The 14,824-nt window shown below is 39.4% G+C and overlaps 1 protein-coding gene across 1 annotated transcript in view; it reads right to left on the bottom strand.

The window, feature by feature from the left end:
• POPDC1 (popeye domain cAMP effector 1) overlaps window positions 1-14,824 on the bottom strand; it is a 45,972-nt gene that overhangs the window by 30,890 nt on the left and 258 nt on the right. The window contains exons 2-5 of the mRNA XM_020905077.2: window positions 6,162-6,398; window positions 3,619-3,743; window positions 894-1,081; window positions 95-203 (exon numbers count right to left, since the gene is read on the bottom strand). Of these exons, the coding sequence (XP_020760736.2) occupies window positions 95-203; window positions 894-1,081; window positions 3,619-3,743; window positions 6,162-6,387 (648 nt within the window). The 5' untranslated portion in view covers window positions 6,388-6,398. The remainder of the gene's footprint in view (window positions 1-94; window positions 204-893; window positions 1,082-3,618; window positions 3,744-6,161; window positions 6,399-14,824) is intronic.

The raw sequence follows: 14,824 nt of genomic DNA, 5'->3' as shown, positions 1-14,824 counted from the left end.
AATAAATCATGGCCACTTTTCCATCCATACCCTTTGGATTTTGAATACGACATTAACTAGTTTCAATATTCTTAAGAATCATGCCAAAACATACCTGGAATTTTTCACCTTTGTGCATCTGGGTTGATCTAAATTCAGGAGAATCTATAAAGGCACAGGGGTAAATGTTATGCAGAAAATGTCCTCGATAGGAAACCTTCATTCTGATAACAGAAATTAGTGTTAATAAATGCATAATAATTCACACTTATCATGACAAGCTTTAAAATCTCCATAATCTTATGGGTTTTTTATTTTGTAAAAACTTAAAGACCCCACAGGAGACTGACATAATTAAAAAGCACTTCCCGAGGCACAAGTATTAGTTTCAAAATAAGTTTCACTAACAACAAGGGGAAAAAAGTGTCCATATTGAAGCAGACATGTCTAATTTCATCAGTGTCTCGCTGGAGTGACCATATAATTCATTATTCAAACTGGTACACTTCTGAGCAAGAACAGACACTGCTATCTCCCCAGGAGACTAATATTCCTAGAAGTTGCATGTTTGTGATATTCAAAAAAATAAGCAAGTTGACTCTAAAACACGCATAAGCTTCTTAAATTTTAATACCCAATTTAACCCTATTCCAGTTCTGCCTCATTAAACTTACTAAAAAGGTGAAAACTATTCACAAGTAAAAATCTTGATAGCAACATGATTCATGGAGATAAATCCTACATAACTTTACCACATTATTCTGTTACATTCTATAATGCAGTTGTCCAGATGAAAATTCACCTCCATGACCACTTACTCCATTAGTTGGCAACATTCCCTTTCATTCATTTCCTACCCAGAGGCCAGAAGAGTCCAGGCGAACAAGGCATTTTGATTTCCATAGAGCACTTACTTTCCTTTCAGGAGAATACTCAGACGGTCGTCAACTGAGGTTAGATCCTCCACAGCATAGCTCTCGCCCTTTTTCAACGTTTGGATCATGCAAAACTGTCCAGTTAATCTTCTGAATAAATCTGGAGACACACGGAGGGGTTCAAACAATCGCCGGTAGATGCTTCTGAGTTCCTTTTCAATCTTTACCTGAAAGGAAGCAGTGACCGAATGCCACATCTCATGCAGCAACCCCGAAACATCAGCTACTGTGGTCTAAATACAGTTTGGGGAATAAACGGATCTGCAATACATGCTATCACCCTTCTATATTTTGGTCAGTGGAATCTGACACCGACAGTAAGTGGTGATGTAAGTTTAGATGCTAAAAGGGCACTTTTGCAGTTAAGCCGAACTCTGAGAGCATATGGTGAAGATCTGCACTGTTGGTTACATCTCTTTCTATGCACTATCAAGCAGCCGTGGCGGTTCTGATTGTTATCACAGTATTTACCTTGCCCATCTTAGCATTTTCTATAAATAACATATTAATAAAAGCTTTTCATTTGAGAACATTTTTGTTTCACAGAAGGAAGTTACACTAACTTTGAAATAGCAAGGAAATAAGTACATAGATTAGGAATCAACTTGGAAACAAATTTATTAAGATTGATGCATTAAATGTTTTACTTATGTGCAATTATTATCTAGTGAGTTAATACAGGAAATCAAATATCCTTAGCTGTAATTGCTACTTCTCATGTATTTATTCCAAACCAAAGTGAAGAATGTAAAATTCAAATGGCTCAGTCGCCTCTGTTGTCAGACTATCCAAGGCCCAAATCAAGCCTATCCGTGTGCCCAGCATTAGTCTGGGAAATCTGTACTGCATGCAAATGAACCTTGATGTTCAAGTGATCATCCATCTCAATGAAATCTGTGGCAGCTATGCCATGAAGCTACAGACCCAGGAGATCAGGGCTGCTCAGATGTCACCATAGCCTTTCTGACACTCTTATTTCCTGCTGTTTCATTTTAATGAAGAATTAGCATTTATATTTTTCAAAAAGATAGGCTTATAGCCCGAGAAGAAACAAAAGCACAGATACTGAGTGATTTACTTCCTCGGTGGCACTATTACATCAACAGCAACTCCTGAATCTTATGTTCAGAATGTGGGATTCTAGGAAGTTCTGATATTGAGAAGCTGAAAGCCTTATTATTACTATCATCTACCTCTCCACTCCAGAGCTTTCATAATGAGTGTCTCATTAATTCACAGATCTGTCTCACTTTCAGCATGCACACTAGCCAGTGTGGCACAATGATCATATGAATTGAAAAACTGACTTAAATTCATAATCTGCTCATCCTGCCAGCCTTAGCTCAAGTCCCAGTTCTTCCATGAAGCCCTCTAAATTCCTCTCTTTGAAAGCATTCACTTATCAAAGGTTTTCTTGAGCACCAGTTATGTGCCAGCCATGCTTGGCAGGAACAGGGAACACAACAATAAGTGTGGTAGATGATCCTATTGTTTGCAGCTCCTGGCTGCCTCCACCCTTGAAAGAGGATCGTATATCCTCTTAACCCATCCTATTCCCACATCATCAGGCTTGGTCATGTCAGTTGCTCTGGCAAGCAGAATTGATATATGCTCCTTCTGAGCAGAAGTTTTAAGAAACAATAAGTGTTTCTTTTGTTCTCTTATATGCTTCTCTCTGCCATGACAATGCATGTCCAAATAGAACCTACTGCTTCAGTAGAGATCCTGAAATGAAGACACATGGAGAAATGAAGAACTGCAGCTGTACCCAGCTGCCACAGTCCACATACTAGGTGAGTGAAGAAAAAACTTGTTGCTGTTATATGGCATGAAGACTTTCAGACTTTCACAGCATAACGTAGTGAAAAGTGACTAATACAGTAAGTAAAACAGTGGGTTACAATGTTTGAGGAGGTCACAATCTAGTGGAATGTCTATGACACATGTCAATCTGTATCAGGGAATTTGTAATTTCCTATGAATTGTCATTTCTAATAGTTTTCTATGTGCATGTCTGGCCTTGAACACAAGATTAGAGCAAGCATGTTATCTTTTGCTCTACTGAATATTTGTATGTGCTTTGGACAGTCAACAGTCAACAAACAGCTATGGAGTGATTGCTACAGGCCATGCTATTTTCCTTTTCTGTTAGCATCAATTTGTTCTTGGTATGACCAAGGAAACACAGCAAGATAAACTGGAGTGGAAAAGAAAAAGTTAAATATTACTGTTTTCATTACAATTCACTGAAAATGGTGATCTCCTTAAATGTATTTTGGACATAGGAAAAAAAAGCTATTACATTTAAAAACTAGCTAAAACATAACATGAGCTATTTGTAAATCATTAGTGTGTTCCTGAAAGTTGTCTATGAGCACTTTATTTTACAACTAGGCAAAGATATTACCAAATGATATTTGAATATCAACAGGCAGAAGAAATAATGAACTTAAATGACTAAAAAGAGAATACCGTCAAGTTCTCTAATGTCTAAATTGCCCTAATGATTAAAAATGTTTTAAAAACTCATTTGTGGAACAAATTTCATGATATTCAAATATTGCATCTTCAGGCATATATACACAAAAAGTCTCATCTTCAGAAAAATAATATTAAAGGGCCTAAGGATATTAGATGCTCATTCTCAAATATGAACAAAGTACTTGATTAGCTTTAAAATCTCTTATTAATTGTTAGTAATTACCGGTCTTTTCTTGTACAAAAGATATGAAAGATGCAAAATGTTGATCCCCAGGAACACCGAATTCCAGATCATGATATCCAAGGCACATCGGTAGAGAGTGGCCCAGACAACATAAAGGGCACATCCTATAACGAAGTGGGCATGTTAGATGTCTTGTAGCTTAATAAGCTTGTCTTGTAGCTTCAGCATGTAGCTTAATACATTTGTCATCCTCTGTATATAAAATAAACCAAACACATCTTGGAAATACCTGTCAAATATCACTTTGTTACATTTTGGTTTTTGTTTGATTATCCAAACCAAACCAAACCAAACAACATGTTGTTGCAGAAAACTTGCAAAGTATAAAAATCATTTTTAAAAGGAGAACAGAACCTCATAATTTTACTACTTAAAAGATAGCTACTGTTGATAGTTAATACTGACTCATAGTTTTTCTGTATTTTTAACTGATGGCAAACCTAATGAATCCACAGTTTAAAACTTATTTTTTTACTTATTGCAGTGATTTTCTCATTTCATTAAACCGCTTCATATACATAGTTTTTACTGATTGTAACTGATAAACCTTAATTTATTTAACTATCTCCCTGCTAGTGGTCAGGTGAAACATTTTGCCTGTAATTTAAAAAAAAATATTTATTTTGGCTGCATTAGGTCTTAGTTGTGGCATGCAGGATCTATTTCCCTGACCAGGGATGAAACCCAAGCCCCTTGCACTGGGAGTGCAGAGTCTTAGTTACTGCACCACCAGGGAAGTCCCTGTAATTTTTTATAAAAGCAACTTTATATATAAAAATGTATCTGTTCTTATGACTACTTGCTTAGGGTGGATGACCCAACAGTGAGCTAAGGGAATAAGCTTTATAGACTCTGAAGACATTAAAGGACTGTTTTCCAAAAGATTTGTGCAAATTTGCAGTTTCTTTTGATTGGTTTTATGATGGGAGAATCAGTATATATTTTAAGTTTAAAATTATCTGTATCAGTTATGAATACAAATATATCAACAGCATATACACACAGAAAAACTAAATCTTCCACTTTTAAAAAGTTATTCACTTGCACTTTTAAAATTTCATTAAAATGATGTGGGGCACCTGAATAATAACCCAAAGTAAAAATTTTAATGTTCTTTCGATAATATTGCGTAGCACATACTGAAGACATGTAAAATCTTATTACTTAAAGGAGACAGGGTAACAAGATGGAAGGACTGACGGGGAAGCTGGAGGACCTGAATCATAGTCCTGGTTTGGCTAGTTTTCTCTGGTCTTAACCTTGGATGATGCATTTGATTTCTCCAAGGCCTCAGTTGCTTTCTTTCTTCAGTGTTACAGATCTCCCTTGGTCTGTTCCACCTCCAAAGCTCTGTCTTAAAAGTCAAAATTAGCTTTGCTTTTTTATAGGGCGTGATTTTATTTCTTCCCTCAATACTCTGTTCCTCCTGCTATAATCCCTACCTGACCCAGAGGTAACAGCCTCAGAAGCCCTACCTTCCAGCCATCCTTCCAGCACTTTCTTTGACCCTTCCTTGTCGTTCTCATGTATTTCAGGCACAGTGAGCTACTTTTCATCCTCCCTCGATGTGCTGGATCTTCCCCTCCTCTCCTTGTACCTGGATGCCCCACACACGCACACTCAGAGGAATCCTGCTCATTGTCTCTGCAGTGCGCTCTGGTCTGCTCTCCTACTGAGCCCAGCACCTTGTCCGTTTCTCCCTGGCACTGGAATGCCCACCTGCATCACAGCATCTGGTGTGTCCTGTGTGACTGCCCACCTGTTTCTCTCTGGCCCCCCAAAGAGTGTCTTTCTCAAGGATACAGACTTCATTGTTCACTTTCTATCTGACATTTTACAGGTGCTCAAAAATGCATCTGAATAAATGAATCACCAGGGACATAATCACATAGAGAGTAACTTGTTCAGAATCACTGGCTAAAATGGTAAATTCATCTGTTTTAGTATTTTGATATGGATTAATTTAACTTCCTTCATCGGGGTTAACAGAGTATCTCCCTAAAATTTTATTTAAACTATTGTGTAAACACCTATTCAAATAATGATAGTTAAAACTATATTTACTATATGCCAGGCACTATTGTAAGTCAAATATCACATACACACACACTCATAAACACTCACCTAATTCTCAAACCCCAGGAAGTGGTATTATTTTTACCCTTATTTGACACCCGGGGAAACTGAGCTATAGAAAGATTATTGCCCCAACTATTGCCCAACTATTAATAACAGTTGGCAAGTACGGGAACCAGGATTGTAATAAGAGTCTGGCTCCAAAGTTTGCACTCTTACACACAAATGTATTTCTGATGTCTGGAAAATCTAAACAACATATGAACATGTTGTTAGTTTTATCTAAAGTACAAAATGGTGAAGGCCTATGTTCTAACTTACTCAATGTACTGCTAATTTGCTAATGAAGGCTCATATTTTTGGTATGCTATAGACCCTCCCCAATACAAAGCCCATCAGATGCAAGTTATAGGAAAATTCTATATAACATCAGTTAAGTATCTTACCTACAGCTAACATCCCCCTAAGAAGTATCATATGAAGGTGAAGTGTAGTTGGAATAACCAATCCAATTGCGAAAAAAATATTTGCTACATGAAAAACTAGATGATGTATCTCTCTCCAGTTTTCACAAGTGGTCTCATTGGAAGGCACAGGTAGGAGTCTTTCTAACTCAGGTGTAAAACCTATTGCAGTTGCTTCTGCCAGTGGGCTGGACTTAGTATAATTCATCTTGAAAATTCCTGTAAAAATGAAAAAATGAAAGGACAGTCAAAAAATGACAGCTGTATCTTATCACCCACCCCTATGGGTATTATACTATACCAAAATCATTTCTGTGAACTAGATGTTGGTAAATAGACTTGTCTGGTGCTTATGAATTAGACAGACCTAGGTTCAAATTCCCACTCTGTCACATATTAAATGTATCCATTTTCTTATCTGTTAATGATGATAATACTTCACTGACTTTATGATGAAATATATAAAATACTTAGGATAGTGCATCACTATTTCCTGATGTATATACCTACACATATCTACATTTATCTATTAATATGTTTGTATCTAAACATACTTGGTGGGGTAGAGAGGAAGGAGGGATTTAACTAGCCTATAAACAATCACCAATATTCATAAACCACAGCAATTAAAAAGTTATTTAATATAGTTTTCTATTATGCTGCCACTAGAGACACTGAATCCAAACACAGGAAAAATAACTAGAAAATGGGTTTTTTGGATACTTTGAAAAATTAACACCTTGTTTTTTACTATTTGAAGGCTTAGGATGTTTGGTTGTTTAGTTGCTAAGTTGTGTCTGACTCTTTGTAACCCCATGGACTGCAGCCTGTCAGGCTCCTATGCCCATGTAATTTTCCAGGCAAGAAAATGGGAGTAGCATGACATTTCCTACTCCAGGGGATGTTCCCGACCTAGGGATCAAACCTGAATTTTTTGCATCTCCTGCACTGGCAGGTGGATTCTTTACCACTAATGCCATTGTTAATCACTATAGCATACATACGTATGTGCTACATTATCTTGTTGTTCAGCCGCTAAGTCACGTCTGACTCTTTGTGACCCCTTGCACTGTAGCACTCCAGTCTCCTCTGTCCTCCACTATCTCTGGTTTTGCTCAAATTCACGTCCATTGAGTCGGTGATGCTGTCTAACCAGCTCATCCTCTACTGCCCCCTTCTCCTTTTGCCTTCAATCTTTCCCAGCATCAGGGTCTTTCCAGTCAGTCAGCTCTTCCCATCAGGTGGCCAAAGTATTGGAGCTTCAGCTTCAGTATCAGTCCTTTCAATGAATATTCAGGGTAGATTTCCTTGAAGATTGACCGCTTTGATCTCCTTGCAGACCAAGAGACTCTGAGGAGTCTTCTCCAGCACCACAATTCAAAACCATCAATTCTTTGGTGCTCAGCCTTCTTCATGGACCAACTCTCACATCCATACATGACTACTGGAAAAACCATAGCTTTGACTAGATGGACCTTTGTCCGCAATGTGATGTCTCTGCTTTTTACTGCACTGTCTAGGTTGGTCATAACTTCCCTTCTAAGAAGCAATTTCTTTTGATTTCTTTTAATTTCATGGCTGCAGTCACCATCTGCAGTGATTCTGGAGCCCAAGAAAATAAGATCTGTCACTGCTTCCACTTTTCCCCCCTCTATTTGCCATGAAGTTATGGAACCAGATGCCATGATGTTCATTTCTTGAATGTTGAATTTGAAGCCTGCTTTTTCACTCTTCTCTTTCACCCTCATCATGAGGCTCTTTAGTTCCTCTATATTTTCTGCCATTAAAGTCATACCATCTGCATATCTGAGGTTGTTGATATTTCTCCTGGAGATCTTGATTCCAGCATGTGATTCATCCAGCCTGGCATTTCATATGATGTCCTTTGCATATAAGTTAAATAAGCAGGGTGACAATATACAGCTTTGATGTATTCCTTTCCCAAATTTGAACCATGTCTGGTTCTAACTGTTGCTTCTTCAGCTGCATACAGGTTTCTCAGGAGACAGGGAAGATGGTTTGAAGAATTTTCCATAGTTTGTTGTCATCCATACAGTCAAAGGCTTTAGCGTGGTCAATGAAACAAAAGTAATGTTTTTCTGGAACTCCCTTGCTTTCTCCATGATTCAGTGAATGTTGGCAATTTGATCTCTGGTTCCCTTGCCTCTTTGAAACCCAGCTTGTATATCTAGAAGTCCTTGGTTCACATACTGCTGATACCCAGCTTGAAGAATTTTGAGTATAACCTTGTAAACATGTGAAATGAATGCAACTGTACAACAGTTTGAACATTCTTTGCTGTGCTGTGCTTAGTCACTCAGCCGTGTCTGACTTTCTGCAACGCCATGGACTGTAGCCCACCAGGCTCCTCTGTGCATGGGGATTCTCCAGGCAAGAACACCGAAATAGGTTACCACGCCCTCCTCCAGGGGGTATTCCCAACCCAGGGATCAAACCCAGGTTTCCCGCACTGCAGGTGGATTCTTTACTGTCGGAGCCACAAACGAAGTCCAAATATTCTTTGGCAATGCCCTTCTTTGGGTTTGGAATGAAAACTGACCTTTACCTCTCCTGTGGCCATTGCTGAGTTTTCAAAAATTGCTGAAATACTGAGTAGAGCACTTAAACAGCACTATCTTTTAGGATCTTAAATAACTCAGCTGAAATTCTGTCACCTCCACTAGCTTTGTTTGTAGTAATGCGTTGTATAGACCCAGTTGACGTCACATTCCAGGATATCTGGCTCTAGGTGAGTGACCACACCATTGTGGTTATCCAGGCCATTAAGACCTTTTCTATAATGTTCTTCTGTGTATTCTTGCCACCTCTTTTTAATCTCTTCTGCTTCTGTTAGGTCCTTACTGATTCAGCCCTTTATGTGCCTACCATTGCATGAAAGCTGGAATCAAGATTGCCGGGAGAAATATCAATAACCTCAGACACGCAAATGACACCACCCTTATGGCAGAAAGTGAAGAGGCACTAAAGAGCCTCTTGATGAAAGTAAAGAGGAGAGTGAAAAAGTTGGCTTAAAGCTCAACATTCAGAAAACTAAGATCATGGCATCTGGTTCCATCACTCCATGTCAAATAGATGGAGAAACAATGGAAACACTGATAGACTTCATTTTCTTGGGCTCCAAAATCACTGCAGATGGGACTGCAGCCATGAAATCAAAAGACTCTTGCTCCTTGAAAGAAAAGCTATGACCAACCTAGACAGTATATTAAAAAGCAGAGATATTACTTTGCCAACAAAGGTCCATCTAGTCAAAGCTATGGTTTTACCAGTAGTCATGTATGGATGTAAGAGTTGGACCATAAAGAAAACTGAGTGCTGAAGAATTGATGCTTTTGAACTGTGGTGTTGGAGGAGACTCTTGAGTGTCCCTTGGACCTCAAGGAGATCAAACCAGTCAGTCCTAAAGGAAATTCATTTCAGTTCAGTCGCTCAGTCATGTCCGACTCTTTGTGACCCCATGAACTGCAGCACGCCAGGCCTTCCTGTCCATACCAACTCCCAGAGTCCACCCAAACCCATGTCCATTGACTTGGTGATGCTATCCAACCATCTCATCCTCTGTCATCACCTTCTCCTCCTGCCCTCAGTCTTTCCCAGCATCAGGGTCTTTTCAAATGAGTCAGCTCTTCGCATCAGGTGGCCAAAGTATTGGACTTTCAGCTTCAGCATCAGTCCTTCCAATGAATATTCAGGACTGATTTCCTTTAGGATTGACTGGTTGGATCTCCTTGCAGTTCAAGGGACTCTCAAAGTCCTTTCCAACACCACAGTTCAAAAGCATCAATTCTTCGGTGCTCAGCTTTCTTTATAGTCCAACTCTCACATCCATACATGACTACTAGAAAAACCACAGCCTTGACTAGACAGACCTTTGTTGACAAAGTAATGTCTCTGCTGTTTAATATGCTGTCTAGGTTGGTCATAACTTTCCTTCCAAGGAGTAAGCATCTTTAACTTTCATGGCTGCAATCACCATCTGCAGTGATTTTGGAGCCCAAAAAGATAAAGTCAGCCACTGTTTCCACTGTTTCCCCATCTATTTGCCATGGAGTGATGGGACCAGATGCCATGATCTTAGTTTTCTGAATGTTGAGCTTTAAGCCAACTTTTTCCCTCTCCTCCTTCACTTTCATCAAGAGGCCCTCTAGTTCTTTTTTGCTTTCTGCCATAAGGGTGGTGTCATCTGCATATCTGAGATTATTGATATTTCTCCCAGCAATCTTGATTTCAGCTTGTGATTCCTCCAGCCCAGTGTTTCTCATGATGTACTCTGCATATAAGTTAAATAAGCAGGGTGACAATATACAGTCTTGATGTACTCCTTTTCCTATTTGGAACCAGTATGTTGTTCCATGTCCTGATTATTCATTGGAAGGACTGACGCAGAAGCTGAAGCTCCAATACTTTGGCCACCTGATGCGAAGAACTGACTCACTGGAAAAGACCCTAATGCTGGGAAAGATTGAAGGCAGAAGGAGAAGGGGACAACAGAGGATTAGATGGTTGGATGGCATAACTAACTCGATGGACATGAGTTTGAGCAAGTTCCAGGGGTTGATGATGGACAGAGAAGCCTGGCAAGCTGCAGTCCATGGGGTCGCAAAGAGTTGGACACGACTAGAGTGACTGAACTGAACTTGCATGAAATGTTCCCTTAATATCTCCAATTTTCTTGAAGAGATCTCTAATCTTTCTTATTCTGTTTTCCTCTATTTCTCTGCATTGTTCATTTAAGAAGGCTTTTTTTAATCTTGCTTTGCTATTCTCTGGAACTGTTGGTTCAGTTGGGTATATCTTTCCCTTTCTCCTTTCCCTTTTGCTCCTCTTCTTTCCTCAGCTGTTTGAAAAGCCTCCTCAGAATACCACTTTGCCATCTTGCATTTCTCCTTCTCTGGGATGGTTTTGGTCCCTGCCTCCTGGACAGTGTTACGAACCTCCATCCACAGCTCTTCAGGCACTCCGTCTACCAGACCTAATCCCTTGACTCTCTTTGCCACTTCCACTGTATAATCATAAGGGGTCTGATTTAGGTCATACCTGAATGGCCTAGTGGTTTTGCCTACTTTCTTCAACTTAAGCCTGAATTTTGCAATAGGGAGCTCATGATCTGAGCTCCAGGTCTTGTTTTTGCTGAATATATACAGCATCTCCATCTTTGACTGCAAAGAACATAATCAGTCTGATTTTGGTATTGACCATCTGGTAATGTCTATGTGTAGAGTCCTCTCTTGGGTTGTTGGAAAAGGGTGTTTGCTCTGACTAGCATGTCCTCTTGACAAAACCCTGTTAACTTTTGCCCTGCTTCATTTAGTACTCCAAGGCCAAACTTGCCTGTTATTCCAGATACCTCGACTTCCTACTTTGCATTCCAATTCCCTATGATGAAAAGGACATCTTTGTTTGGTATTAGTTCTAAGCGTTGTAGGTCTTCATAGAACCAGTCAACTTTAGTGGCCCTGCATGGCATGGCTTGAGTTACACAAGCACCTTCGCCGTGATAAGGCTGTGCTCCATGAGGAAGACATTAACATATAGACACACAATAACTATATTACTATAGTCATTTATATATACAGAGAGAGTTAACATTTACTCCTTTAACCATCTAATTTAAGCATTTACTTTCTTTCCCATAAAAATTCTAGTTAGAAGCATCTCACAAATTGAAAAGTTGTAAACTTACAGGTTCTTTTTATGTAGGAGGGGTCATGAGTATGCATTTGACTATTTAATATTAGAATCAGTAGCAAATATATTTCAAAGAAAATACATTTTATACATGTTTACATAAACCTTAACACAAAATGGCACTACTTCACGACTATATGATCAGTCTTCTCTGGTGCTTTAAAAATTCTATACTAATTACACAAATTGGTCCCTGACAAAATTACGTAGATTTACAGAATAAGTGAATTGTTCTGTTTCAGGGTAAGAATTTCAAATGGAGACCCAAAATATGTTAAACATTTCATTTAAAAATATGAATTTCCTTCCAATAAGTTCACACAATAAGCCATATGTTTTCATTTCTTTCTTTTTCCTCATACTGAAGTAAAGGTTTCAGGTGGTAGAATCAATTGGTATCAGCTTGGCCATTTTTCAAGGATGTTATTAATACACTAATGTGAAAGAATTCCATATCTCTTAAGATGATAGAAAAACATGCATGTCTAAATTTACAAACAGTAAATAAACAAGTCAAAGATCTCGTCTCATAATTCTAAAACAGTTCATACATATGAGAAATAGTTGACTTAGATATTGATTTGCTGCAAAAAAGGAAAGAAATCATAAAAATTCAACTACATTTTAATTGAAGTATTGATGTACAATATTATATAAGGTACAAGTGTATGATACAGTGATTCACAATTTTTAAAGGTTATACTCCATTTATAGTTATCATAAAATATTGGCTATAGTTCTGTGTTGTTGGACAATATATACTTGTAGCTTATTTTATATACAATAGCTTGTACCTCTTAATCCTCTACTTTCCAAATGTTTGAATCAATAAAAATATAAGCCTATTAGAATGGTGGAATCATTATTTTACTAACTCAATTTATACAAAATTTGTTTTCAAGAACCAAATCAGAATTAATCTCACAATTTTTTCAAGAGGGAGAATATTAAATATCCTCTATCACTCATGATGACAACATCAGCCTATGCATTAGCATCATATAAGCTAAAATTGACTGCCATTTTTACTGCATTTTAGAATGCGTTTTCATTTCCATTGTCCCATTTGTTCCTCAAAGTACCCTATGTTCCCTACCAAGGCAGACTATGTCATATTCATCTAGGTATATCCAAGCCTAGTCTCTGTAGAGAGTGCCAGAGGCAGAGGTGAAAGCCATATGCAAGGTACACAAAAATTACAAACACTTTTAGAAATTACCTTTCAGTCTCCCCAAGCCTAGTAGTAAAGGCAGGAGAGTGCTCAGGTTCTATACTGTAAGCTCCAGGAAAGCCAACCTAAGTAAGAGAAAGTCACTTCTGCTCTTGGGGTGGGCTTCTTCCTGGGAATTGAGACAACTGGACTAGATGGTCATTGAAACCTTTTCAAGTTTTAATAGCCTGTGCCTCTAATAGAGATTTACACAGTCAGTTAATTAATACACATTCTCCCTCACATCCACATGATTATACCTGCATTGCCAACTAATCTACTGTAATTCAATTTCAGCCTTTTAAAAGTTCTCCAAGTGGAACTAAAAGTACCAATTTATGGTCAAGAAAAATGACAGGAAAACTATGATCTACTAGCTTAAGAACCAAGGACATAGTAACATGAATTTTTAAAAGGTGAGTTAATCTTATAACATATTTTGATGTAGTACACCTTATTAAAATACATAGTCTATATACTATATAGTTATTAACATATTATATAATTCATTTTATTTGTATGTTTATATGTCTACTATTTATCTATAGGTCTACTATTTATCTGTGTATACTTATCTATATTTCTGTTTTGAAATGCCAGTGATCTACTGTCAACAAACATTGATAGGATCTTGCTGGTTTCAATTTGTTTTGACCACTACGTAATGGATTCATGTGGCTTACACTGAATTATCCTTATGCAGAGAATGCACGGGTCTAACGGAGAGAGGTTAGACTGGTAAAATGATAAGCATTCACATTAATTCTGACTAAATCAAGAGAGATTTTCTTTCTTGTATTAGTTCCTTGGAGTCTAATTTCTTACATTCCCTGTTCTAGTAAAGTGCTGTTGATCTGTTGGTTTTCAAATAGGTGTGCGCAGGGCTCAGTAGCTAGATGGTGAAACTAACCTTAATCCTTTACCAAACTGCAGAAATGTAAACGGTAACAACAGTGAGCAAAAGTTGCGCTCCTAGACTGGCTCAATTCATTCCGTAATCCTAACTGAACCTTTGTTTATTTTCGGAATGGTAAAGGGCATTATGTTACTAAGTCTTTTCGCACTTACTCCTGCTTCAAAAGCCAGCAGTTTCTGGAACTTGTCTGGCCGAAAATCGGTTTCTCAAAGACTCGGAAACGAGGGAGAGAGGACGCGGGTGGATCGTGGGTCCCCTATCCATCTGCACGCCCCAGGCGTCGGGCTCACCTCGCTCCTCAGAGAGGAAAGCCATATCAACTGTTCTTGGTCCGAAGCTCTCGGGCCCAAGGGGTGTGCAGTGAGCGCCCTGACTCACCTCGCATTCCCAGCGGCAGCCCAGGGCGGGCGACACGGTGCGCCCGGCCGCGCGCTGCCTCCGCGTGGGACCCGGAGGCCCTCCAAGGGGTGAGGAAGAGCGGTACTGGGTTCGCGGGTGGGGAGCCCTGGGAGCGTTTCGGGGAGTGGAGAGGCCGAGCTCACCCAGGGATTACGGGCAGCAGAGCGCGGGAACGGGCACCCGATGGGGCCGGGGCACCCGAGGACGCTGGCATGGCCAGACTCGAGTGGCAGCAGTTGACATCTGAAGGTGTGTAGCCGTGCTCTCCAGACCCCGGGTGAAGGGCGGCTTCCAAGGACAGGGAACCCCACGAGGGCGCGGCCAGCCAGGGGAGGGCGGGGTTCCCAGTGGTCCGGGGCACGGAGATCCCGCAGCCACCGCCGGGGAGGACAAAGTTGCTCCCTGCGGAGC

Source organism: Odocoileus virginianus, chromosome 19, assembly GCF_023699985.2.
Source record: "Odocoileus virginianus isolate 20LAN1187 ecotype Illinois chromosome 19, Ovbor_1.2, whole genome shotgun sequence".
Lineage (NCBI taxonomy): Eukaryota > Metazoa > Chordata > Mammalia > Artiodactyla > Cervidae > Odocoileus > Odocoileus virginianus.
The sequence above is the reverse complement of the archived record's forward strand: the minus strand, read 5'-3'. Positions and strand labels throughout refer to the sequence as shown.